This window comes from Micromys minutus (genome assembly GCF_963924665.1).
Source record: "Micromys minutus genome assembly, chromosome: 18".
Lineage (NCBI taxonomy): Eukaryota > Metazoa > Chordata > Mammalia > Rodentia > Muridae > Micromys > Micromys minutus.
Window position 1 is genome coordinate 106089 of NC_137953.1, and position 26025 is coordinate 132113.

Genomic DNA, 26025 nt, shown 5'->3' on the forward strand with positions numbered 1-26025 from the left:
AGTCTGCATTTAATAAAGGCTGACAAAAATGAATGGAAGGATGGATGAGTGTGTAAAGAGAGAAGGAGGAATGGATGTGTGGATGGGAGGGTGTGAATATGGATTGGGTGAGTGGAATGATGGAAGGAGTGAGGGAACGAAGAATGGATAGATGGATGATGAATGGGTAGGTGGATGGAAGGAGGGATCCCTAATCTCAGACTGGTGAGACATTGTGGGGTGGAGAGCCGGATAACAGCAACCGCAGGTAGCAGTCAGGCTTTTGTTCAGTCCAATGTGGGCTCTGCCATAGCGTAGTGTGTGCCCGAGGGCGGAAGCTTCCGTGCCGGAACCGGCGCGCTTGGCGCAGGTTGCGGGGGGTGCGGCTTAGCAGGCGGACCTCAGGGCAGGCGCTCAAGCGACTGCGTGAGAGGCGGCGGCGAGATGGCGGGCCGGCGGGTAAATGTGAATGTGGGCGTGCTGGGTCATATCGACAGCGGCAAGACAGCGCTGGCGCGCGCGCTGAGCACTACGGCCTCCACCGCTGCCTTCGACAAGCAGCCACAGAGCCGCGAGCGCGGTATAACGCTTGATCTGGGCTTCTCCTGTTTTGTCGTGCCGCTGCCGGGGGCTGAACCTGGGACTAGCGACGCGCTACTGCAGGTCACGCTGGTCGACTGTCCCGGGCACGCCTCCCTCATCCGGACCATCATTGGCGGTGAGCGAGGGCCGGGGCGGGTGCCGGGCTCGGGTTCGAGCTCGTGGGATGGTGGCCTGACAGCCTAGGCCTGCCTGGCCGCCAGCCAGCCCGGGAGACTTGGGGGCTCGAACTCCCAGCACGCAGACACAGTTCCCACCTTTACTGCCAAGCAGCGAGATGCTTTCCTAGAAAAACAAACAAAACAACAAACAAGCAAACAAAAACGATCCAAAAAAACAAACAAAAAACATAACAACAACAACAACAACAACAAAAACCAAACCCTGCAAAAAGGGTGTACACAAGCTTCAAAAAAAAAAAAAAAAAAAAAAAAAAAAAAGTCACCACTCGCCCGTCCTTTGGTCTCCAGGTTCTCTGTCCCAAACACTGCTCTCAGTTTCCTGTGTATGGATGGTTTTAAGAAACGTACACAAAAACGCAGACAATGTGCAGGAATGAAAGATCCTGTTTTTTCTTCTGCCATAATACTTGGGGTAGGTTGGGGTAGGGGGTGGAGAACCCTAGGCTCTCTTAGATTTCATCCCCCTCCCACCCTGCCCCCATACACAAGTCATCACTGTCTGGAGACTCTGTATCTACACATAAAGTTCCTTTGTACTTTTATACCAACATTTTCTTGACTGACCTTTGTGACTTTTCTAGGGTTGGCTATTCATGCTGTAGTAAATAATACTGTAGCCCAGAAGGCTTGGGGGGGGGGGTGCACTAGTGTAATAGGATAAGTTATGTCTGAACTGACTAAGGCAAAGGTTATATGTATTTTCAGTCATGATGGGCACTGCTAAAATCTGCTTTTAGAATCTGTACCACTTAATGAGTCTTTAAATACAGGCCATCTTTAGGATTTATAGGACATTATAATTTATAGGACATTATAAATTAAAGGACTTGTAACTATCCTTCTTTGCTCAACTCGATCCCTCCCATTTGTCTACGTGAAACTGTTCTTATGTCTTTTAAAATTCTTTTTGCAAACCCACTTAACTACACTTACCTGTTTGTAAGCACCCAGCACAAAAAGAGGTATGGCTGAGTCTACCTGTGTAGCTCCAGTGACTCATTTCCCCCATGCCCTCTTGCCTTGGGTTTCTTTCCAGCAGTACTCTGCAAACCTGTAAGCATATATATGGGGCAGGTGGTTCCTTAGTCATTCCAGCTGTGTGATGAGTTAAGTTCCTTAGGCTTTGTGGTCTCCCGTTCTCTATGCTGCCAGCAGTCTGAGACTGTTCCCTTGTTTCACTGAAGTGGAAATGGAGGCTTACCTGCCAGGGTCACTCTCTTGCACAGTTTATCCAGTCCAGGATTCACTCATTAAAGACTATCAAGGACCACACAGTAAACAAACAAACTAAACTAAAAACTCGCACTAAATTCTGACTGGTCATATTCATATACATTTTAGGAAATGTACTCTAATTGGAGATAGAACATACAGGGTAGAAATCAGAAAGTGGGGTTGACATGTCCTTCAGTGGTGGAGTACCTGCTTAGTGTGCAGGATGCCCTAGGCTCTATCCAGTATTGCAAAGAAGAAGAAGAAATACAGGATCTGACTTGCAATAACCTAATGATTTTTCATCTTTATGATGGTGTGTAAATTGTACAAGTTCAGTAGAGTTCTGACCTTTTCTGGTTAGTGACATGGTTGGTTCTTCTGACACTGAGCAATGCAGCAAGCTGCAGCTCCTAGTCAGCCCTGAGGTCCAGAGTACAAATCTCAGTGTACCCAACTCTGGTTGCTGAGCTGCCAGGTCCAGAGTTTCTGTGTATTCAGTGCATTTTTAGCATACTTAATATTTTCAACCTACAGTAACAGTATTGGATGTAGCCCAACTATAAGGGGAGAAACATCTACTATCTAGGCCAGGGCAGAAAGACAGATATTCTTTTAGAGGTGTACAGAATTGGGTTCAAAGATTTTTCCTTTTTAGCTCTGTACCCTTTGAACCTTGCTCTGGACCTTATGTCACTAGTGAATAATGGTGACTATGCAGTTACTTTCTGGCATGGCTCTTCTCAAATATTTCTTGTCTTGGTCAAACTTTGCAGGAAGCGTGTTTATTGTGTAAGGTTGTTGGGACTTAGGAAGGCAGCTAGTCAGCTGGAACCTTTCTATGCTGCCCCAGTTTCCTGAATTCCTGCCCACCCCTTTCAATATGTACATTTACATAGAACCATTGTGTGGCAAAAGCTTTAACCTGCTGTATATGATCAAAAGGCTGTGGTCCAACACTGGTGTTTTGATTGAGAGTATAGAACCATACAAGGGGATTTGTGCTCTTGTAGCCAGTTGTTGCTCTTCTTGCTTCACATCTTGAGAAAACTTTACTTCCTGGTCTTAAAATGTGGCCAGACCTCAGTGGAGTGATGAGACCATTCTTCCTTAAGGTCTCATTACTACCTTCTTGGGGACCAGAAAAATGTAGCTTTTTTCATTTGAAGAGAAACATGAACCTGCTGGAGTCCCTGCTCTGACCCAGGCCTGTGGCCAAGACCTTGTGACTGGGCAGTGTCCTGTGGAGAATCATCACCCTGGTTTTCAGATGAGGAGACAAGCCTGGCAGTTTAAATGCACAGGGCTGTTGCTGGAAGTTGCTTCTCACTTGTACTCGGGGTCTATTTAATACTGTGTCTTGCCTTCCTGAACAGGCCAAATCTTGACAGTATCTTTGGAATCCTGCCGTTCACCCACTGCTGCCTGAACAGTGGGTGGGGTCATTTTTAGGGTCTTATTCAGAGCATGTCTGTTTCTTGCTTCTAGATTGCCAGTACTTTTTTGTTTGGTTTTGTTTTTGAGGCAGGGTCTCTCTACCTCTGACTGTTCTGGGACTCGCCAAGTAGTCCAGGCAAGCCTAAAACTCAGAGATTCTGTCTGCCTCCAGGTGCTGAGACTAAAGACATGAACCAGTGTGCTTGACTCCTCAGTACATTCTTGTATTTAGATTAATCCAGTTTCTTTGTTCCAGCCTCGGTACCCAGGCTCTCCTTTCCTAGAGCCTCCTCAGCAACTACTTTCCTACATTTTTGACCTTCACTCATGTCCACTTTTCCACTCCTTAAATAGGTCAACAGTTACTTCCCCCAAGGTCTTTGCCCCTGCTGTTGCTTCTTGGTATGTCAGACTCCTTGTTGCTTGTCTCAGTTCAGATGTCCCTTTGTTAGTGAGGCCTCCCTGACTCACTCTCTCAGATGTGTCTGCCCCCAGCCCTCACCCTCAGACTTTCCCATTTCCTCACGCTCCTTGGGTGTTGTGTTTGTTGTCCTTTGCTAGAACCAGGACTGTATGAGAGCAGAGTAGGATTTGACTCTCTAGTGTTCTCTGGTGCCTATGCTGACAGCAGGCATCTGGCAGGTTTATAGTAGGTTCTAAGTGAGAAAGAGCTGTGTTCTTCTAATGATCTAGTTGGCTGTGAGTTAGTAGAGAAGGTAAGGACAGGACTGACATGTAATAAGTGCATCCTAGTGTCAGCTTTTTCCTCATCCAGGAGATGACAAAAGAAAACTAGCAAAGGCACACTGCTACACTCCAATGGTGTCTCTGGAGTTGTGCGCACAGTGAACAAAAGCTGGAGTAACTCATGTAAGCTGAGTATATAGTACAGCTGTCTAGCTACTCCTCAGTGTTCTGGGGGCTGAGGATTGCTTGAATCCATGAATTTGAGCCCAGCCTGGGCATCATAGTGAGGTTCTGTTTTTTTTTTTTTTTTTTTTTTTTTTAAAGGTGGGGATTCCTCACCCTTTGTTGAGGCACAGGATGTGGGTGCATTGAAAAGAAGAACTTCACTAGGGCAAGGAACCACCTGGTGATGCTGCTTTGTTAGGTTAGGTTCTAAGATTACTACAAGTAGTATGGGGTCCAGCCAGATGTCATAGGATGTGACAGGTATGTTCAGAACAGTGAAGGTTTAAACAGTTTGGACCCAGAGAGTGGAGGTGAGGATTTCTCTTTAGGGCCTAGAGCACTTTGGAAGACTGTTGTTTTGTAGATGTTATGTGGCCAGCTGAGCTGTGAGGTATGGTCTTCATCTTCTCCTGGGATCCTTGGATGACTGTACCATCTGTTCTCAACTTGTTGGGGAGTCAAGTGACCCTTTCATAGGGGTTGCCTAAGACCACCAGAAAACAGTTTTATTACAATTCATAACAGCAAAATTACAGTTATGAAGAAGCAAAGAAAATACTTTTATGATGGGGGGGGGGGTTCACCACAACATGAGAACTGTATTAAAGGGTCTCTTGATAGTCTCCTAAGTTAAAGCCAGCTGTCTGATTCTATTGTTCTCCAAAAGAACTCTCCAGAAACAAGAATCCCTCCTTCACAAAAAATGGACATCTTGGTTGGAGAGATGATTCAGTGGTCAAGGGCACTCACTGGCTTCTCTTTCAGATGACCCCAGTTCAGGGCCAAGCACCCACATTGCAGCTACAACCATTGGTCATAATTCTAATTCTAGGGGAATTTGACACCTTCACACAGACATACAAACAGGCAAAACACCAGTTAATGATCTCAAATAAATTGTTAAAAAAAATAAAAACAAAACAAAAACCGTTTTTTTTTTTTTTTTTGCCCTTGTGGCTCAGATGAAGTGCCTGGTGGTGCTCTGGGTCAGATGTGATGAATGCCTGAGTCAGTTATTTGGTGCTGTCCTTCTGATTGGTGCATTAGTTTGTTTTGTTATTGTTTTCTTAACCCTCACAGTTGCCCTGGGAAGGAAAGGTGAAATTCACATTTTATAGATAGAAAAATCCTGTGCCTCAGAGAGAGCAGGGACACAGTTACTGCTAGCCAAGTTTGAATGGACTCCACATGCCTCCACAGCCCTTGTCTGGCTTTCTCAGCATTAATGAAAAGTGTGCTGTCCACTGCACCCTCCTTGGTTGCGCTTCAGGGTGATATTTTTCTCAAATCCATTTTCCAGTATAAATCTTTCAGGGTTAGAACTTCAAAAAGATTAAACAATGTATGTTTTAAAGACTTGGGTTGGGATAAGAGATGTAAGACTCATCTTTAATCTAAGTCCAGTAGACGAGAAAAAATGCTGGTCTCTTGGCTTAGCAATTTATAGTTTTCTGGTGGCTGCAAGGATTAACAGTGTTTTGTCTCTTGAGTCTTTTGTTCTGGTTGTTTATGATGGGTCTCCAAATCCTCCCATCTCATACCCACTCTGTGAGGCAAGCCCTGTATGACCAGGACCTTCTCTGGGTCACTCCTGCATAGGAATGCACAGGAATTTGCATGTGTGGCCCAGTCACTGTTCTTGGAGCCTAGGGGACTTTGCCTCTTACCCTTGAGACATTTTTCTTTGTAATGCTTATGCTATGTATGTATGTAAAGAAAAGCTTTACTTTTCTGACTTCCTGTGTTCTTATTTCCTAGAAGTACAAGTTTTTGGTCCTGTGATCTGCTTTTCCAGGCTCATCCCTTTAAGTCCCTCTGTATTCTGTTAGAGAACCTTCCTTTGGACTTGTGAATGGAACAGGGTTTGTGTGTGCAAAAGAATACATGCCATCAACCAAATTTCTGATGCCACTCTATGTAGTGCACACTGGCCTTGAGACGTGCATACCTAGGGTTAGAATGTAGCTTGGTATAAGCAGAGGGGGCCTTGGACAGAGGCCTTGGCAGCCAAGAACACAGGGGTGTTATTCTAATGGGAAAAAAAAATGAAAAGACTTGTTTTCCTTGCTTTTGGTTATTCTGTGAGCATCTGTGTAGGAACACATGTTGTTAAAGTATGGCACTTACATGCTTGTTATACAACATTGAAGCTTATTTAGGTGCTAGAAGGGGAAGTGCTTTCCTCAACACAGGCTTTGGCATCAGGCATTGGCTGGGCCTTGGTTTCTTGTACTCTACACCTATGTCTGTTATTTTCAGCAGTAAAACACACCACATAAGTACACACACACACACACACACACACACAAAGATTCTGTGTCTGGAACAGCCTCTGTGATGTCTTCTACTACCAGATGATGCTGAGCCAACATGAGTTACTTGCTTTCCCTCGCTTCAAAGGCTCTCTGGTCAGTAGGAAGTCTGCCTCACTGCAGTGAGCTGCTATAGAAATACAAGTGCTTCTGTTGTGCCTGGCGCCTTATCATTCTCTGACCCCACTTGATCTCCTTCCAAGCTACAGTGCCTTTAGCTGTCTCCAGGAGACTCTAGTTGAGCTCCTCTGCACCATTTTCTCTTGGAGCTGGACAGCGGGTGACTTTGCTTTGGTTGGGGTGACAGTGTGGGAGCGGCACAACATCAGACACAGTCTTGAGTTTAAATTAATGCAGAATATTTGAGCAGCAACCAACAGGAAAGAAAAATGGAAGCAGGTAGTCATATTTCATTCCGTTGGGCTACATTTTTCTTCTCATGGGGCTTGCCCTTGAGAATAAAACATATCAAATGTTAAATCAAAGAATATTTTTGTAGTCATGCTAGGAATAGAAAATAATGCAAAGACTTTGCCTTCTTGAGGCAAATATTTTTCTGGAAGGTTATAATCAAAGTCAGAAGGAAATTGTAGCCACAGCTTTGGTAAAGCTGTGATCACTTAAAATTAATTTCTTTTAAGCTTTTTGCTGAACGTCTCTTGTCTGTATCCGAGTGTCTCTGAGTTTTCTTTCAGAACCACTTCATTCAGGCTGGGGTAAGATTTGGGCAGGCATTTAAGAAGATAACCTATCAATGAAGCCCCAGGACCTGGCCTTTCTTGGTCATTCTTTTGTTCAGCCATCCTGGGACTGAGCTTTTTGTGATTCTTTGTTCCCTTCCCAATAAGGGCTTTGGTAGCATGTATAAGGTGGTGCTGTAGCTCTGGCCTTCAGCTGCCTTACAGTCCCAGCTCCAGGGAGAGTGGGATTTTGGAGGCAGCCTTACGATGGAATGGGGAGCCAGTTTAAACTGAGCAACACATTGTCCTCTGCTGTGGGGAAGACCATACCATACTATATGGCTGGAAGCACCATGGGGTGAGGACAATGCCTGTGTCTCCTCTGTAGTTCTACCTGGCCTGCCTAATAGAAAGTACATGATGGTTTTAAAAAGCAGTTCAGATAATGTAAAGTTCGGCATGCTCAGTGTTTTCCTATGTGTTTATGGAGTTGCATGGCTCTCCTCTACAAAGAGGTGCTGTGCTTGCTCACAGTCTGCTCTGCAGAGCTGGGCAGCTGCCAGCCTCCACAGCTCTGTAGATTTTAGACTCTAACAGGAATGGAATTATTTTGCGCCTGGCTTAGGTTTGAGATATGCTTTGTAGCTGTTGTTTTGAGAAACGGTCTCACTGGGTAGCCCATGCTGGCCTTGAACTTGCAGTATTCTTGCTTCTGCTTTCCAGGGGCTGGCATTATGGCATTCCCAGTTTTTAGCATGCTTTTTAAAGTTAATCCATATTATGGCATATAGCTATACTTCATTTCTTCAAAAAATAAAATTTGTTCCTAATCATGATAAAAAATGATAGAATGCTTGCTATCTTACTAAGCCATCCAGGTTGCTTCTTTCTGTGCCAATCATAACCTGTGGGGACCCCTGTCCTAGGGACTTCTAGTAAGAGAGATTCAGATGGGGATGTCTTAATGGGTTTTGTTCTTATTTCTTTTTGTTTATTTTAAGACAGGTTCTTACTACATAGCTCTTACTGACCTGGAACTTACTATGTAGACCAGACTAGCTTTGAACTCACAGAGATCTGCCTTTCTCTGCCTCCCATATGCTAGGGTTAAAGTTGTATACCACTATGCCCAGCCGTCTTGGTGTTTTTATCCACTCACTTTGGTTCTACATGCACTTACTGTGCAGTGTTGTTTTGGATGTTGTACTGGCTGGTTTTGTATGTCAACTTGACATAAGCTGGAGTTATCACAGAGAAAGGATCCTCCATTGAAGAAATGCCTCCATGAAATCCAGCTGTAAGGCATTTTCTCAGTTAGTGATCAAGGATGAGAGGGCCCATTGTGGGTGATGCCATCCCTGGGCTGGTAGTTTTAGGTTCTGTAATAAAGCAAGGTGAGCAAGAAGGGGAAGCAAGCCAGTAACATCCCTCCATGGCCTCTGCATCAGCTCTTGCTTCCTGACCTGCTCCAGTCCTGACTTCCTTTGGTGATGAACAGCAACGTGGAAGTGTAAGCTGAATAAACCCTTTCCTCCCCAACTTGCTTCTTGGTCATGATGTTTTGTGCAGGAATAGAAACCCTGACTAAGACAGATGTGAAGCCAAATAGAAACTATGTGCATGGCTTCAAGGGTCTTGTAGTCAGGGAATTCAGGAGGGAGTGGGGTGGGTAGGTAAGATACAAGGGTTGTAAGAGTCTTGATCAGGAGAACCTGTATGATGTGTTGTGATGTGTGAATGTGTTGTGGCACAAGCAGGAAGGACACACCCCCTGATGGGGACACAGGGCCAAGCCTAAACAGATGACCTGGAGATTTGCCAGCAGAAAAGCCACGGGGAATAGTCTCAGCAAAGTACTGGGGTGTGAGAGCAAGTGGATCTGGTGGGGAAGTGTGATGAAGTGCTAGGCTAGTCCAGGAAGGCTTCTTGGAGGAGGGGCTGTCTGGTTATAACTTTGTAGGATGATTGAGAGCTTATTGACTAGATGGGGGACAGTTCAGCTAGAGAACCTGAATGCAGACAGGCAAGGCAGGACTCGAACATGTAGTCATGAAAGGAAAGAGTAACAGGCCCAGTGGCTAGAGGCTGGCTGGGATAGAGCTTAGGAGCTGGGTGTACCTTGTGGGAGAGAGTGTGTTTTAACTAGGGGTCCTTGTCGTGGTCTTTATAAGCTTTCTTCTAGTCTGAAAAAGGGTCCAGGTCAAGTAACTTTAGGGCCAAGTGTTCTGAATGTGCTCTTCCATCAGCAAGCAAGCAGGCAGGCAGGTGGCTGCAGGGGGAATACAGAACTCTGGGGTGCTGCTGTGAAATGCCAAGCAAGGCCAAGGAGCTTCTGCCTCTCAGGAGAGGATAACTATAGGTTTGGAGGACACACACCATTCAAGACCTCTGACATTTACTTTATTCTCAAGGCCTGTGTCAGGGAGCCTCTGGTGGTAAGTGTCTTGCTGTATGTCTCAGTTGGTGAGTGCTGCCTCAAGCTTCCCCTACCTGGTTCCTGGCCATGCTTTGTCCAGGATTGCAACCATGCCTTTGTCCACATCCATATCAGAAGAAAGCCATAGCTCCTGAAGAGCAGTTTATATACATGGCACATGAGATGGCTGGTCCCAAGCACAGGTTCTGTTAGCATCCTCCCCTGCACTTTTTACCCTTCTTCCCTGGACTGGTTAAGTTTGCTTCTTTTTAATTGGGTCTTTCATTTCTTGTGCAGTGCAGCTAGGCTTCTGCTGCTTTGAAGTGGCCTCACTGGGTAGGAGGGAGGACTTAGATAATGCTCTTCTTGGCAGCAGAAAAAACAATTTTACTGTTGGGATATGTTGACTTTCCCTCTTTTGCTGTCACTGTATTGTGATGATGTTCTCTTGACTTGAGGCCTTCAGGAAAATTAGAATGATTTCCTTTGTCTCTAACCTACTTCCTGAGGATATTTATTTGGTGGCACACACAAGTGCTACCTAAAGATAAACTTGACTTTTTTCTTTAAAATCAGTGCTGGAAATGCACTAATGTTGCTCTGCTTGGTTGAAGGACCTGCCTGGCCTAGCCTTTCCTGTAGGTTTAAAGCCTGGGGAGGTCAATGGTTGTTGCCCTTGGCCATCTGACCTTGATATTGGACCTAAAACTGCTTGTCTGCATTGGATTGTGACACTTGAAGACAGTCACTCTACTACTGTGGTAATTTTCAGGTGAGTCCTATTCCTTGCCCTTTTGACACAGGCACCAGGGACCCAGTATGTGTGTACTTCGGTATTTCCTATTCCAGAATGATGACTTAGGGCAAGCTTGGAGATAGTCTGCAGAGCTTAGCTTTAGAGGAGGAAGACTAGCTCAAGTAAGAAGACTCTGTTTCTTTAATACTTCTGCCTGACACCTAGAGACTAGAAAACCACAGACTGGCTGGGATTGGTGTCCAGCAAGGTGCTCCCTATTGCTGATGCCCCTCTACTGCAGAGCTTGAAAACTTGTTGTGAAGGACAGCCACATTTCCAACAGAACTTTCTGTTGGATATTCTTGAAAGCTTACCAGTGACAAAGATAGGGGACATATCAACTAGAGACAAGTCAGACAAGGCAGGACCAGAGAGCATGGAATTCACAAAAGAGGAAGTGGTGCTCTCCCCTGTGTGTGGTTTGATGCTAGGGGTTGTCAGGGAAGGAGCTTGGGTCTCCTGCCTTCATTGGTATTCCAGACTTGCTCTTTACTTGGTCTGCATACCTGCCAAGCCCCCTTCATCCTGCTTGCCTTCCTAGAGGCCCTTCAAAGCATGGGCTGTAAAATGACCTTCAGTCTTCCTTTGTCCTCCTCCTCACAGGAATTACTTGTTGGCCTTATACCTTTTTCAGTGCAACTGTGCTTGGGATAGGATTCACCTAACTGTAGATTGGATGAGCTCAATTTCTCTGTATATACCTTCCAGTCTGCAGCCAGAAACTCTTCCTAGGTACCTTTTATAGTCCTTGATTAAATCTTTAGTTACTGTCTGATGGCAGAAAGCCCAAGCCCCTCATCATGACTGATGTGCTCCTTCCTGATAAATTTGCATTTTCTCCCACTGGGACTTTGTGACACCATTTGGATACCTCTGCATAGACAGAATATGCTTTCTCAGGCTGTGCCTTCTGATAATAGCTTTTCTGGGGAACCCCCTTGTCTCCCTTCCAGGCTGGACTAGGTAACTTCATTTATGACTTTCTGCACTCTGTGCATACTCTTGGGGATTTATTTTTTCCATCTTACTCATTTTGTATTTAGTGGGTAAATCTTCTGAGGGCTGGGCCTATTATCATTTAACTTGGTCTCTAAGGGGATGATAGGATGGGACCTGGCCCAGTTTTAATAACTAACACATATGTGTAGGCACTCAGGAATTATTGAATAATGGATGGATGGATGGATGAAGAAGAGGTCATTTCCTACTGCCTGCACTAAGCAGTCCTACTCCTATGATGCTTTAAGGGTCTACCCAAAGTTCAATAGTGGAGGAAGCCTGCCTCGAGGTTAGACAAGTTAATCTTTCAATGGAAATTCAATCCTCACTTTTCATTTTCAGGCCACTTTACGTAGCAAAGTAGTTTAACTCATAGCAGATTTCTGCCATGCTGATGGTTAATTTCACGGCCCACAGAGGGTCAGCACACTAATGCCGAGAACACGTCAACCTCAGTGTGGCTTGCCGCACACAGTGAGGGCCCAGCAGCCCTGTCTTTTTTTTTTTTTTTAGAGTAGCAGTATTCAAACATTCTTCAGTAGGCTGATTTTGAGTTAATAGGGGTGACCCTTTCAAGAACAGTTTTAAAAGCTATAATGTAGATCCCTCACAGACTGTGTATTTTCCTTTCTCTATGCAGTTCAAAAGGGCTGTGTCATCTCAGGGTTTTGCCAGCAATCTTCAGCTTGACCCTGGTTGTTTAAATCTGCAGGAGGAAATTTGAACAAACTTGTTCTTTGGTAATTCTTATGCCTTAGTGAACCTTTAACCTTAAGGTTTCTTTCAGAGCCACTGGCTGCATTGTCACCCTCTGTCCCTGCTGAGGCTTTCAAAGGGCATTGTCTGGTGCGCCTGTTTTCACTTTTCTACTGGACTTCTTTTGAGGAAGGGTATTAATTCAGACCTGATTCTGAGGCAGAAGGGGGAACTTTTAAACTTGCCCCAGAGCTCAGGGATGGGGAAATGAGCATAATACAAGCCCATGGCTGATGCTGGTGAAGGAGAGAGAGGCCTCAGCTTTCTGGTAGACAACCTCTGCTCTGACATGTCCTGTCTGACACCATGGTCAAAGAAGTGATTGGCTCTGATAAGCAAGCCTTCTGAATATAAGATCCTAGAACGCCAAGTTCTTAGGAACCTGGGAAGTCAGTGGTGAATATGGGGTTAAACTGATCATTTTGAAAGACCACATACTAATGAATTTCCTGAGGTCAGCCACAAGACACCTTAAGTCTTGGGGAGAGCACTAGTGCTGTCTGGTGCTGCTCCTCCCTGTCACTGTTCAAGAATTCCTGATGCTCGTTCCATTCTGTCTCTCTCTCCTCCTGTAGCTAGCCAGTTCACCCTCCACTCCTTGTTTGTTTTCTCTTGATGTGACTGTGATGGTACTAGAACAAGTCTTTGTGGGCTATGTGATGATTGAGACCAGACCTTACTTGTCATGTGTCATGCCCTTTGAAGCAGGCTTGGGGTCTGCTAAAACCCCTTGGCTGGCTTCTTGGCTTTATTTCTTTCCTTGGGCTTCTTGATATCTTAAAGGTAGTGACCTTATTCTGCAAGTTTGATGACACAGAAAGAATTCCATCCTCATGTTAATCAATCTGCCTGCTAGCAAGGCAGAAGTTGCCTTAGCCTCCCAGACAGGTGGGAGGCAGGTATTGGGAAGTAACAAAACCATGAAGTGTGAGTTATGGTCAGTACTAAGGACAGTATAGGACTGTTGGCTTTGGGGTATCTCTTTTAGGCCTTCCTGAGGCAGTAGGGTTGAAAAGTAAATTCTGTAAAAGGGGCCTGCAACTGGTGAGTTAGGAATGGGTACTACAAGCCAGAGGAGCAGCACCTACAGTGGCTCTGAGGAGAAAGGTAGCTTGGGCTGGTCTGTAACGGGGAGAGGGGATGGCAGGCAGTCACAGACAAATATGCACATTTGGGCTCTGTTAGTCCTGGTTTTGCTGGAAGACAAGCAATAGTATATCATGATCCATGACACAGAGAGACATTCACACTAGCCCTCTACAGGTGGGTGGCCATGCAAGGTTTTCTCTACTGGCTTTTGTATGTCCTTAGCCCTGTTTTGTTTCTGTTACCAGGCCTCAGATTCAAGTGGGTGTTTCTTACCCTTTCCTTAAATTCTTAATGTTGTTTTTGTTGTAGTATTGGAGAATTGAATCTCAGGCCTTGTGTGTACTAGGTGAACACTCAATATTACTTTCCTGTAGTAGAGTAGTTGAAGTATGGTTGGCAGGCAATTCTGGTATGGCAGTAATTAGCAGGTTTTACTGTTCTGTAGTGTGACCAGTGGCACAATGGCATCTCAGGCTCCAGTCACAGGATGGGAAGATAGCAGTCCTGAATGGACAGCAGAGATGTCAAGTAAGGCATCCATCCAGTCAGAACTGGTGAGCAGACATGATGTGGCTGGAACCTGGCCACACTTTGCTAGTCTCCTTGAGCATACTGCCCTTGATGTTCCCCACCACCCCTCCTGCAGGGTGTACTGGGTGAAGGGTAACATACAGGATCAAAAAGCTGTTCCTTCCTGATTTTGCCTTTTCAGAACTGAGGTTACTATGGTTTGGTCTCCCACCTGTGCCAGTGAGATGGAAGAATGGGTGCTGACCTTCTGATTTGTTTTTTAAAACAGACCTGAAAACTGACTTCATAGAAGCCTGTTCACCTGAGCTTGCCGCTGAGCAGGAGTTACTGGCCTTAGATTCGTGGAGGTGTCTTCTACCCTTAATTAAGTTCTTTGTGTTATATTTGTTGCCATATTGGACAATTGAACCCAGAGACTGGCAGATATCCTGCTACAGAGCCATACCCTTAGTTCCCTTTTCTAAAAGCAAGAGAGTAGTAACTGATTGACCTTAGAGCTCTTTTGAGATGCCACCTTGGTCTTCAGTCTCCAGGAAGTGATTGTGTCTGTGCTCTGGAGGAGTCACCAGAGCAACAGCTACCTGAGGGATTCTTGTTCTCCTTTTCTCCTCTGGAACCAAACGGGTTTCCTCCCCCGTTCAGATTTCTTAAGTAAATGGAAGTGCGACTTACTTATTATTGCAGGTTCATTGATCATTTCTAGAAGCTTTTTTAAAGCACATAATAAAAGTCCCCATGATAACCAACAGCTTTTTGAAGAGTGAATGTTTTCTAGGAGCCATAAGAATCTATTGCATTTGGTCTGATTTCTCTAGCTGAAGCTTCCCTCTTATCTCAAAATCTGCCTTAGAAGGCAATCTGGGAATGCACAGCAAACACTCTGGTAACAAATGTGTGTCATTCTCTTCCTGACAAGTCCCTATGCTGGGAGACCCAGCTCTACACAGTAAGTTATCCACTAGGTGTGGGTAGATACACCCTGTGCTGATTGAAGCTTTTTGGTGCACAAGAGGGCAGTGTTTGCTTGCAGTCTCAGATGGGTACTCATGTGCGGGTTCACAGGTCAGCATAGTTAGAATGACCTCAGATGTATTCAAGACAAAATAAACTGTAAGTCATGGTTGTGATGAGTTCTCATATATGCCTTTAAATACAGAACCCTTCAAAACCTTACTGCTTGTTAGCCTTCTATTTCCTAAAAAAGAAAAATATTGTTTTTTTCAATGTTTATTTTTAATTTTTTTAAATCAATGAAAATATGGTTTGCAAGTCTTGTACGACAGTGGTAGAGGTTACACAGTGTCACAGACGCAAAACAACGGCTTCCTAATTAAAAACCAGATGGGCGGATTTTTGTTTGGAGCAAGAGGTCAAATGTATTTTCTACCCCTTTCACATCAATGTAAAGATTATCTGCCTTAACTTTTAAAGTGTTTGAAGGTGTATACGTCAGCAGTCTTTTATTCTGCCACCCCCCTCCCCGTAAGTTGACTTCCTTGCATCCAGGTGTTCCCTGTGATTGACTATGCCTTTTTTTTTTTTTTTTTTTTTCTTTAAGGATTTGCCCATTTTCAGTTCTCCCATGGTACTCTTCTGCTGAAAATTTTGGCTCAGCAGGATGCACGCTGAGCCAAAATGCAGCTCTTGCCCCCACTCAGTTTCAGCTGGGTACTAATTTCCAGCTAGGCTGTGTGTTTGTTCAGTCTCTATCAGCTCAGAATGGACCAAAATGAGTAAGACCTCTGCAGCAAGCAATATGTGAGTGGACCAGAGAGACACATGCTGACAAAGATAGAGTGTATCTGTGAGAGAATGGTCTGGGTGCTATCCTTTCTGGGATGTAGATAGAGCCTTTGTTCTGAAGAGTTCCCTTATACCAGAGATCCCTCCACTAGCATTGTTTGTGGTCCCTCTTGTGCTTTGGTCAACAAATAGATTGTACAATTTTTGAGACAGTTTTCAATTTGGATCTTAAGGCCAGTCAGCTTTCTTGTGTTTGTGCCACTCTATAAGTTTTGCATATTGTGCCTTAAGCATTGTAACTTGTTGGGAGTGTAGGGAAGACAGGTCTACTTCTAAATCTTCACAGGGAGCTAAGAGGTGCATGCCCAGTGAATTATGTTATATCCAGTTATGCACATGAAGCCCAAAGACCTTAGGTGGAAATGTTGGACAGGCCATCTTGTGATCACATAAACGAGCCTTTCCTAATCTTGCTTTCTTTACCAGATCAGGGAACATACCCTAGGTGTGTGAGAGAGTTACAGTAGCAACTGGGATACCAGTAAATGGATTCTGACCTCCTGGAGCCTATCCCTGGGGGTTATAGGCCTACAGGGTTTAGCATCAGGATGTAGCCTTTTAGGGTCCTTGGAACAGTCAGACATCCTTTCCCTCAGCACTGTTGGTATCAGGAAAGAGTATTTAATTTATGCAAGAGCAGTGTTTCAGAGAAGGAAGTGAAATTCTTATTTTTCTTAAGGTGAGGTAGTAAAGGGAGAATACACTCCCTGCTTTCCCTGGCTACTGAACAGGATGGAGAACAAAGCTGCTCTTTCATGTCTGAGGTCATCATCGGCATCTATTTTTTCCCTCTCCTTCTCTCTCTACTAGTGTCCTGCATCTCCCTTGCTTACCCCCTTTTTTTCTCTCTTTTCCTGCTGCCCTATAGAGACTCTGGTTTTTTTTTTTTTTTTTTTGTCTAAACTAGTCCTGGGGAACTCAGTATCACGTTCTGTTCATATCCTGATGCTAGGGTGTTTTTGTGGTCTTAGATCTTCTCTCTAGCATGTATAATGGCTTTCAAGGGCCATGCAAGGTGCTCACCCTGTGCTGCCTTGGCTTGTACAAAGTGCTGCTTGTTGCTTTTAGACTGTGCTTTTGTAATTTCTTGTGCAGTAGTGAGGACAGTGCATGGTTACAGGGTGATGTCAGAGTTGGTGAGCTTTGAGGTAGGCTGGATGTGGATCGGCTTTATTTCTGGGTAAAGCAGGTTTGGGGTTTTGGGCTGGGTAGAGGCTCTCTGGAAGAATTGATCAAATTCAGAGTTGCTTGCCATTTAATGAGTCCCAGGTATATGAATTCTGCCAGCCCAACACATGCAGACTCTGAAAAGCCTGAAGGAAAAGACATGGTCCCATTTGGAGGAACGCCTTCTGCAGAGGGAAATTTGCCAGGTTCTCCTTTCCTCAAAAGGAGGGAGGGAGGGCTGGAGAGATGGCTCAGTGGTTAAGAGCACTGACTGCTCTTCCAGTGGTCCTGAGTTCAATTCCAACAACCACATGGTGGCTCACAGCCATCTGTAATAAGATCCAATGCCCTCTTCTGGTGTGTCTGAAGACAGCTACAGTGTGCTCATATACATAAAATAAATGAATAAATATTTAAAAAAAGGAGGGAGGCAGACTGTATCAGTTGGGAGCTCCTGGTGGGACACATAGTTCAGCCTTGGCACTGGCCCAGGTCTGTACCATTCCCTGCTCTGCTCTGATTAGGGTTTGGGCACCTTGCTGTGCTTACTTAACAGAGGTAAGCTCTAAGCCTCAGTTTTCTTATCTTCAAAATGGGAGAATAATTGTGTGTGTGTGTGTGTATGTATGTGTGTGTGTGTGTGTGTGTGTGAAGATGTACATAGAGCTTGTCTAACTCAGTAAATTTTTAATGGATATAATTTAGTTTTTAAATACTGTCAGAATATACATATACAAATAAATCTTGTCAGAAAATCTTTCGGTGGGAGGCATGCTAGGTAAGCAGTATTTGATGTCATGTATAATATACAGGTTTGTCTCTGCTTGGGACTAAACTCATGAATGTGGTTGAAGTTTAGAGGAAGTCTCTGGTGGGGAAAGGTGATGTAACACAAAGACAGAGATACATAAACTATTGGTATGTGAAAAAACAGTGCTTGGTCTCTGGAGAGGCCAATTTGTAGGCATCCATGACTGGTGTAGTTTAGAAGCCTATAGGAAATGTGTGATGCAAGAAGCAGAACCTTTCTTAAAAAAACATATCTGACACCAAGGAAGAGATTCTACAGAAAAGCACAGAGAAACATAAAGGCAACTGTGGAGTTGACAGGCTTGAGGCCAAGAGCCAAGGAAATGGAGTTTGAGTTCTGGTTTCAGTGTTTGTTAATTGTGTGATCTGAAGTCAATTACTAACTTCTTAGGGCCTCAACTTCCTGGTCTTCAAAATTAAGAAAGAAGCATTTTGAGGATGAGAAGACATATATCTGGTATACAGTATTCAGGTAGCAACCATAATTGCAGCCCCTGCTGCTCTTTTCATTACTATGATAAGGTTTTCCAGCCTCCTGGGACTGCCCATCGCCAGCTATAAGCGTGGAAGTGTTTTTCCAAAACCCTATAGGATTTTTTTTTATAGTATAAATGAGTGCACTGAACCATGGGACATTCTTGTAGACAGACTTACAAGTAAATTTATATGAACAAATTTTGGAAATCCATTTTTCTCTTGATTTGCTATTTTAAAACTAGATTTTTAGAAGCCCTTAATAGCTTACTTAATATATAAGAGCCTAAAGTAGGCCAGTTTTTGTAATTCTGGTGAGAGAAAGGGTTTCATAAAACTTTGGGATATTTTTCTAAAAGACCGGTTCAATTATGGAATGTCCCCTCCTCCAAGTTGCTGTTGATTTGGGGGACATACTCATGTCCAAATGCACCAAATATAAAAGATGAATTTTAAAGCTTTTAACTATCACAAAGCATTCAACCTTTATGGGGGTTTTAAAGGTCTTGATGACTTTCAGTTGCCCACATTTGCATGTCTGTGAAGATTTCTGACAATGAGGTTGGTAAGGAACGATTTAGGGATGGCAGGAGCTCCTATCAGTTCATCAGATTCTGGAGAACCTCCCACACACTTTACTCTTGAATCCTGCCACTTGCTTAACCCCTGCAAAAAGTCATCTGGGTTTAAAGTTTCTTTACAATTAGAAAGGCATATTTTATGTCAAGTTTTTCTCACTAGACAGGCTCATATATATATATATGCACACACATATATTAAAATAGGAAGATTGATTTTGCAGAGTGATGAAGAAAAGCAGGTAGGAAAGAATTAGGCACACATTTGGGTTTAAGGGAGAGCTAAACTATGATTGGGCAGCACAGACTGTGGGTTAGCGTGTGCAGACTCATGTAGGAGAAACTGAGCAAGATTCAGTGCAGCAAGTGAAGCTGCTTCAACTCAGTCCTGGAGTGCAGACTCGTAGGCTGAGTCTTTCCTGTGAAGGTTTTTTTATTTCAGAGACATGGCTTTTTAAATCACTTCAAAGCATTGTCTTTTTTAGGGAGATTTAAAATATACAAGTCATTTTATTTCCTACAGTGAAATGACACTTTTCCTGAAAAGATTCCCATCAGACAAAGTGAAACTGGAAGTTGTTGGGATAAGTAGCCTGGACCCTGGTGCTGAGAATTGCAATTTTGCCTCCCTAGTAATCTACACCAGCTTGGGATTCCTAGACGATGGTCAAATTTTCTGCTATGTGTTTAGCTCTAAATATGGTGTATGTTGAAGTTTCTAAATAAAATTTCTTTGTAGAGACAAAGAATGGGTAGAAGATGAAATCCAAGGACAAAATGGCATGTGTAGATAGATCAGCAGTTTAGAAGTTCATGTTGAGTCTCTACATCTTTTAACAGAGTATAGATGGGCTTTTTCCCTGGGCTGTCAAAACCTTGCTGTTGTTCGACAGACCCAAGACTCCTCTCTGCTTGTAACAGTATTATCACTTCCCAGTCCCTCTCGGTACTGTACGTGTTTTTGTATCCTGGTAGTTCTGTCGTTACATGCTTTAGATATTGGTTGTGTGATTATTGCAGTGTGCAGCCGAGCAGGAAAGCTGGGATTTTACATACATTTCTAGGCATTTTTGCTGGAACACAGGCAAGTAAAATGCTTGTTTTTACATGCTGGATAGGGTGGGAGTCACAGCTTTAATTTTTAAGTGTCTTTTTGAAATAAAAGTTGGTCTAATACTGTTTTAGTTTCTGCAATGATGCAGATTGTACTGAAGCTGTGTCTCCTCCCAAGGTGGACAAAACATGTTCTGTGTGCAGAAATGTGAGCTGCTGCCTGCATCAAGAGGAAGGGAAAGAGGAAGCTGTTTGCAAAACTACTTAAAATAAAATTGAAGGGTCAAACATGGAGCACAGTCACTAAAGGGAAAGGAAAAAATGCCTTGGGTCAGTTACACTGGAATAGCACAGGCATTCACACTGGCTACAGGGCTGTGTGCTTCTTGCTAATAAGATACAATTAGAGTAGATAATATTTGAGTATCTATGGCTAGATCTCACTGCCTCTGTATCAGGGAAATTAACCTAAAGGGCCATGTTTTAAAAGTTTGGTTCAGGGAACAGATGTCTTTTGGAAGAGAAATGGCAAGCTGTTTTCCTCCTTGTGGAACCTTGCTTAGTCCCAGCCTTCTAAGTGGCATCTACTGTCAGATGTAACAAGCTGTGGCTCTGGCAGAAGGCAGGCTTGCGTTAGCATTTTACTTAAAAGCGATCAGTACTTTTAAATTAAACATGCAAAGTTATCTTAGTGAGGCATTGAGGCTGCTGGGTTATCGAATTTGGCTCTCAGTTTAGCCAGTTCAGCAGGGGCGGGAGTAGAATCTAAAGTAATTAATATGCAAGTGCACTTGAGTCAGCAAGGTGGTAGGTTACTGTCTTATCAGGACTGAGAGAATCTTTCTCAAAATGTATACTTTTTTTGCAAGTAGATTAAAATCCTATTGTTTGAAATTCACATTTGAAGTTAGGTGCCAGATTTTAGCCAACAAAGCAGGTGGGAGGGGAAACACCTTCTGTCTAATGCTTGTGTAATACTTAACATGGAGACCTGATACACAGGTTATCTGTGGGTTTTCCTTCTCTACTCACATTGTTTGGGTGGAAATTCTATTGTTGAAAAGTACTCACTGAGCTAGCTAATGAGAGCAGTTGTGGTGAGACCAAGCCTTAAAAAGACAAACTGAGGTGGCAAAGAGATGGTTCAGCAGGTAAAGGTGCCTGCCAGAGCCTGAGGAGATCCCTAGGATCCACATGGTGGCAGGAGAGACCTCATTGTCCTATAATCTCTGGATGTGTGCTATGGATGGCATTTGTGCAAACACACATATACATATACAATAAATAAGTGAGTGCAATATATTATAAAGTGGCAAGTTTAAAAAGACTTGAATACTGGGCTGAGTCCTGTGTACCCTTTAAGGTCCTCCTTACCCACTCCACACACAGACAGCCAGAGTTCACCCACCTGCTCTACCCACATGTTAATACTTGAGGCATGCCATGCGTTTTTTGTTTTGTTTTGTTGTTATTTTTTTTTTCCTTTGTTGTACACAGTGGCTGTGCTGCAGTGTCGGGAGAGGACCCACTTAATCCTGTTTCTTGCTTTTAGACAGGGAAATAAAATCTTATGGATGCAGAACACTGTGGAGATGCATCTTTTTCTGCCCCTAATAGAGTGCAAAACTCCTGATCTAGCACTACCACAGCCTGTGAAATGTTGCTTGGCTCTAGCAGACAGAAACACTGGCCTCTAAATATCCAATGTGACTTAAAAATGAACAAATTAGAGTGTACATCTTTTTTCTGCATGTTTGAGGGTAACCACAACAGAGGGCCAGGTTTTAACTAGCAAAGCACACAGGAGGAAATAGGTGGACATCCTTCTCTTCTGGAGGCTTATCCTGGATCATTGGCTTAAATTAAGAAATTTGGGGGCTTTTGAGTGACAGTACCCTTTGATAAGAAGCATAGAGCTCTTGCTGCTTCAGGACTGCTTCAGAACATGGCCCTGGGATTCAAGGCCAAATGACCTTGGCTTTTGGAAGGTGACACAGGGACTTAGCTTGGGCGTGAGTGGGCGTGTGGCTGGCTTCCTCGAAAAGGGTCTCCAGGGTTTCCTGTGGAGCTGTGCCTTGTCCATCCAGTGCCACAGCCCTTGTGCTTCAGATGAAGGATAAAATACTTGGGAGAATAGCTTTCATTGTTCCCATTCCCAAGCCCTTTTCTGTATGTGCAGAGCTTTCTCAGTTTGTCTGTTTGTTTTCTGTCCTCCCATTTCGACCCACAGCCTGGGCCGACATTCTTTGGAGCAGATCACATGCTCCTGGCAAGCAGTGGGCATTCTGAACTCTTTTTGTGTTTCCAGTCATGGTCCTCAGTTCTCAAGGGAGACCTCCAGCCTCCAGTCCAACTTAGGAGAGAACCAAACCAAAACAAGAAGCCTTGACATAAACTGGAAGTAAAACTTGGCAGCAGCAGCACAGACTACGATAAGGAGTTTTGAAGTATCTCCTTTGAAGAGTCTTTCTTGGAGAACCACTCACTGCTGCTCCACAGCTGGGGTGGGGGCAGGAAAGAGACCTCAGGACTCTTAGTCTGGGGTTTTTCAAATTCAGAGATGTACAAGGAATAAGAAAGAGAATGTAGGCAGGCAGCTTAGGGAGACTCAACACTTCAGGACTTTCTTTCCTGGGCAAAGGTGCCCAAATTGCAGCGTGGACAGCAGCTAGCCACTGAAGCCATTGCTCACTGTCTGTTAATGTCATCACAAACTCTAGGAGGATAAATGTGTTTCTGTCTTGATCAAAAGAAGAAAAAATAGTCATAGAAAAATTAGTAGCAGAAAAGAGACCTGTCCAAAGTGGGTTTGTTTGTAACTGTTAGTTTGTTAGTTAGGTCATATATGTATATGTTAGGGAATTCAAGTATACTAACAGATGGACAAAGAGAGAGTTCTGTCCTCCTGTCTTGGCTCCTAATTTTCCCTTGCCAGGTATGCATGGTTCTGGTAACTGAGGTGGTGCACCTTAGTGGGCAGTAGCAGCAACTGGAATCTCTGTAATGACACTATTCTCACTGTAGATGACCTGTGAGGTATCATTTGCCATGAATAATAGAGCTGCTCTTTAAAACCTTGTGCACTGCTTTGTGCAAACCCCAGGGTCCTTTTCTGCACTCACTGCCCCTGTGCAGACACCATTGACCTTTTTCTCAGAGAAGCCAAAGGGCTCCGACCATGTTTCTGCTATCAAAGACTCTGGCATTTTCTAGACAGCTGCTGAGGGAGGCTGGTCACTGATCAGAAGCATGGCTAGAGAGGAGGAGCAGGGAAAATTATTTCTTGCTGAGTTGTCCAGATTAACCTTGAATTCCTGGGCTCAAACAGTTCTACTGTCTCAGTCTCCTAAGTGCAGGAGGTACATGCCATGGTGCAGGGCTGCAGTGTTCACTCGCCTAGGTCCATACAGTCTTGTTCTTTGTTAGCATCCCATTGAACTGGACATGAATTCCAGTTATGTATATCATCTCTCGTATACACACACACATATGAGTTGAGCCATCTTGGGCACATGATGGGCTTCCTGAGTTTTAGGGTGAGCCTGAGTAAGCAAGGTGCTCAGGGTCTGCCAGTGAGGACAGGAAGAAGCAGGGTGACCATAACTGCTAGTTTGTACTACTAACCTGTTCTTCTCATCTGGTCCTTAGAATCTCTGATCAGTCACAGTTCCTACCTTCTAACTGGCAAGTTACTTGAAATCTGAAAAATGGGACTACTTCTCCTTCCTCCACCAGCTCCCACTCAGAGTCCCACCTGTGGGCTCCAGGTTGTCAGCTCCAGAGGAGACTGCTTCTGTTGTTCAGAGCTGACAGTGCATGCCAGCAGACTTTCTACCCAATAGGTCTGAATGCCTATCAGAAAGGCTGATGAGTAAAGTGCTTCTTGTGTTGAATAGAAACCCAACGTGTGACTGGGCTCCGTTGAAGGGTCTTTGCCTAGTGTGAGCAAAGCTGGCTTCCATCCCTAGCACCATAATGAGGGAAGGAGAGGAGAAAACGAAACATTACCAAGAGGAGGTTCCTTATTTCTGCTGCTCTGGGCAGCATTGTTGCCTGTGTCACTCTAGCACCAGAGTGCCTAACTCCTCATGTGGTACCCAGCAAATCCTCAGTGTGCTATTATTGGCTTTATTATTATTATTATTATTATTATTATTATTATTATTATTATTATTATTATTATTATTATTATTATCATTATCATTATTATTATTGTTGTTGTTGTTATTGTTATTATTATTATTTTATTGAATATTCTCTGTATTTACATCATCATCATTATTATTAATTTGGCTCATATGTAGACTATTAGGGAGGGATTTGAGTTTTTTACATGTTCATAGGACAGCCTGGAATAAAGTTATTTCCTAACCCTTTGTGAGAAGTAGTCATATGGAACATTATGGGAAGTGGGGTTGGTGGAGTTTCCTTCTGGGGTTAAGATGCTTCTGCATTGCTAGAGGGTACCGAAGCCTGCAGTGGGAGCAGCAGGCTACCCTAGTTGCACATAGCTCTCGTCCACTCTTTTTTTCTTAGGAGGTATGCTTTTTGTTGTTTTAAGATTGTGTATGAGTGTTTAGTCCTCATGTATGTATGTGTACTATGTGGTGTGTGTGTGTATGTGTGTGTGTGTGTGTGTGTGTGTGTGTGTGTGTGTGTGCCTATAGAGGCCAGAAGAGGGCTCTGTATTCCCTGGAACTAGACTTAAAGGTAGATATCAGTCATCATGTGGGTGCTGGGAAAGGAACCTGGGTCCTCTGCAAGAGAATCCAGTGCTCTTATTCATTGGGCCATCTTTCCAGCCCCTCTGGGCCTCTCTTAGTATCCCCAGGGTGGAATCAAGTGCCAGTTGAGAGGCATCACAGAAGAGCACTGGTGTTCACACTTTCGACTTCTAATGTGTCCTTCAAAGTCAAGAAATGTGCTATAATATGCACAACATAGAATTTCCTTTTTAGCCACTTAAAATATTATTGTATGTGTATTCACATGTGAGTGTACACATACATATTTGTGTACATGTGTATACATGTATATGGGTGTGTGTGTATCGTGTATGATAGCATGTACATGTATGATAGCATATACATACATGTGTTGTGGAGCACTTGTGAGGTCAGAAAAATTTTTGTTAAGTTGGTTCTCTTCTACCACCCTTAACTGAGTTCTGGGGATAGAACTCTGATCTGTAGGTGTGTAAGCAAGTGCTTTTGCCCACTGAGTTGTCTTGCTGGCTTTTTATAAAAATCATTTTTACATGCTCATTGGTAGTCCTGGAATCATGTGGCCATCACTGCCACCCATTGCTCAGACTTTTTTCATTTTCCTAAGCTGCTCTTAGCACTAACTTTTCCCAACTCTTTGCCTTTGGCACCCACCATTTTACTTTGTATGGATCTGACTACACAGGACCCTCACATGAATAAAATCAACACTATTTTTCTTTTGTAGGGACTTATTTTACTCAGCATAATGTCTTCAGATTTATCCAGATTGTAGCATGTGTCAGAATTTTTCCTTACTAAGAAAATTTATAATAAATATATAAGGAAATTTATTTATAACTGGCTCTGTAGTTTTATATTTGGCTTAATTTATAGGTTTCCTATGCTATTGCTTGATCTTTGAATTGTTACTTCTTCTGATCTTGTTTAAAATGAAGGGTAGCATTATTTATAATAGTCAAGTAAAAATAATCCAACTTTGTATCAACTAGTGAATATAATTTTTAAAATGTGGTATATCTGTAAAAAGGAATATTATTCAGCTTTAAAAAAGAATAAGGCTATAAACAGTGAGATACAGTTTTTTTTGTGTGTTTGAAAATGTTTTAAGTTATGCTGGATGGGGCAAGTGGGTTTTATGGTAACTGTTTATGAGGAACTACAAACCATTTCCATGATTGCTGTACCATTTAATGTACCTCTCTTTTCTTAATGTCTTTATCATAATTATTTTATTATTAATCTATTACCATATATATTTTTTGAATATTAAACTGCTTGGAATTTTTTTTTTACACTCCAGATTTTATTCTTCTCCTAGTCTACCCTCCAACTGTTCCGAATCCCATATCTCCTTCCTGTCCCTCCCCCCATCTCCACATGGATATTCCCATTCTACCTACCCCACCAGATTTCTAAACCCCAGGTCCTCCAGTCTCTTGAGGGTTAGGTGCATCTTCTCTGATTAAACCCAGACCTCTGCTGTATATGTGTTAAGGGTATATGCTGCCTGGT

General features: G+C 43.5%; 1 protein-coding gene across 4 annotated transcripts in view; it reads left to right on the forward strand.

The window, feature by feature from the left end:
* Positions 1 to 423: 423 nt before the first annotated feature.
* EEFSEC (eukaryotic elongation factor, selenocysteine-tRNA specific) overlaps positions 424 to 26025 on the forward strand; it is a gene marked incomplete at its 5' end in the record, with an annotated part of 211969 nt that continues 186367 nt past the window's right edge. For all 4 annotated transcript variants that reach the window (XM_080932444.1, XM_080932446.1, XM_080932445.1 and 1 more), the window contains one exon: positions 424 to 697. In XM_080932444.1, the coding sequence (XP_080788570.1) occupies positions 424 to 697 (274 nt within the window). The remainder of the gene's footprint in view (positions 698 to 26025) is intronic.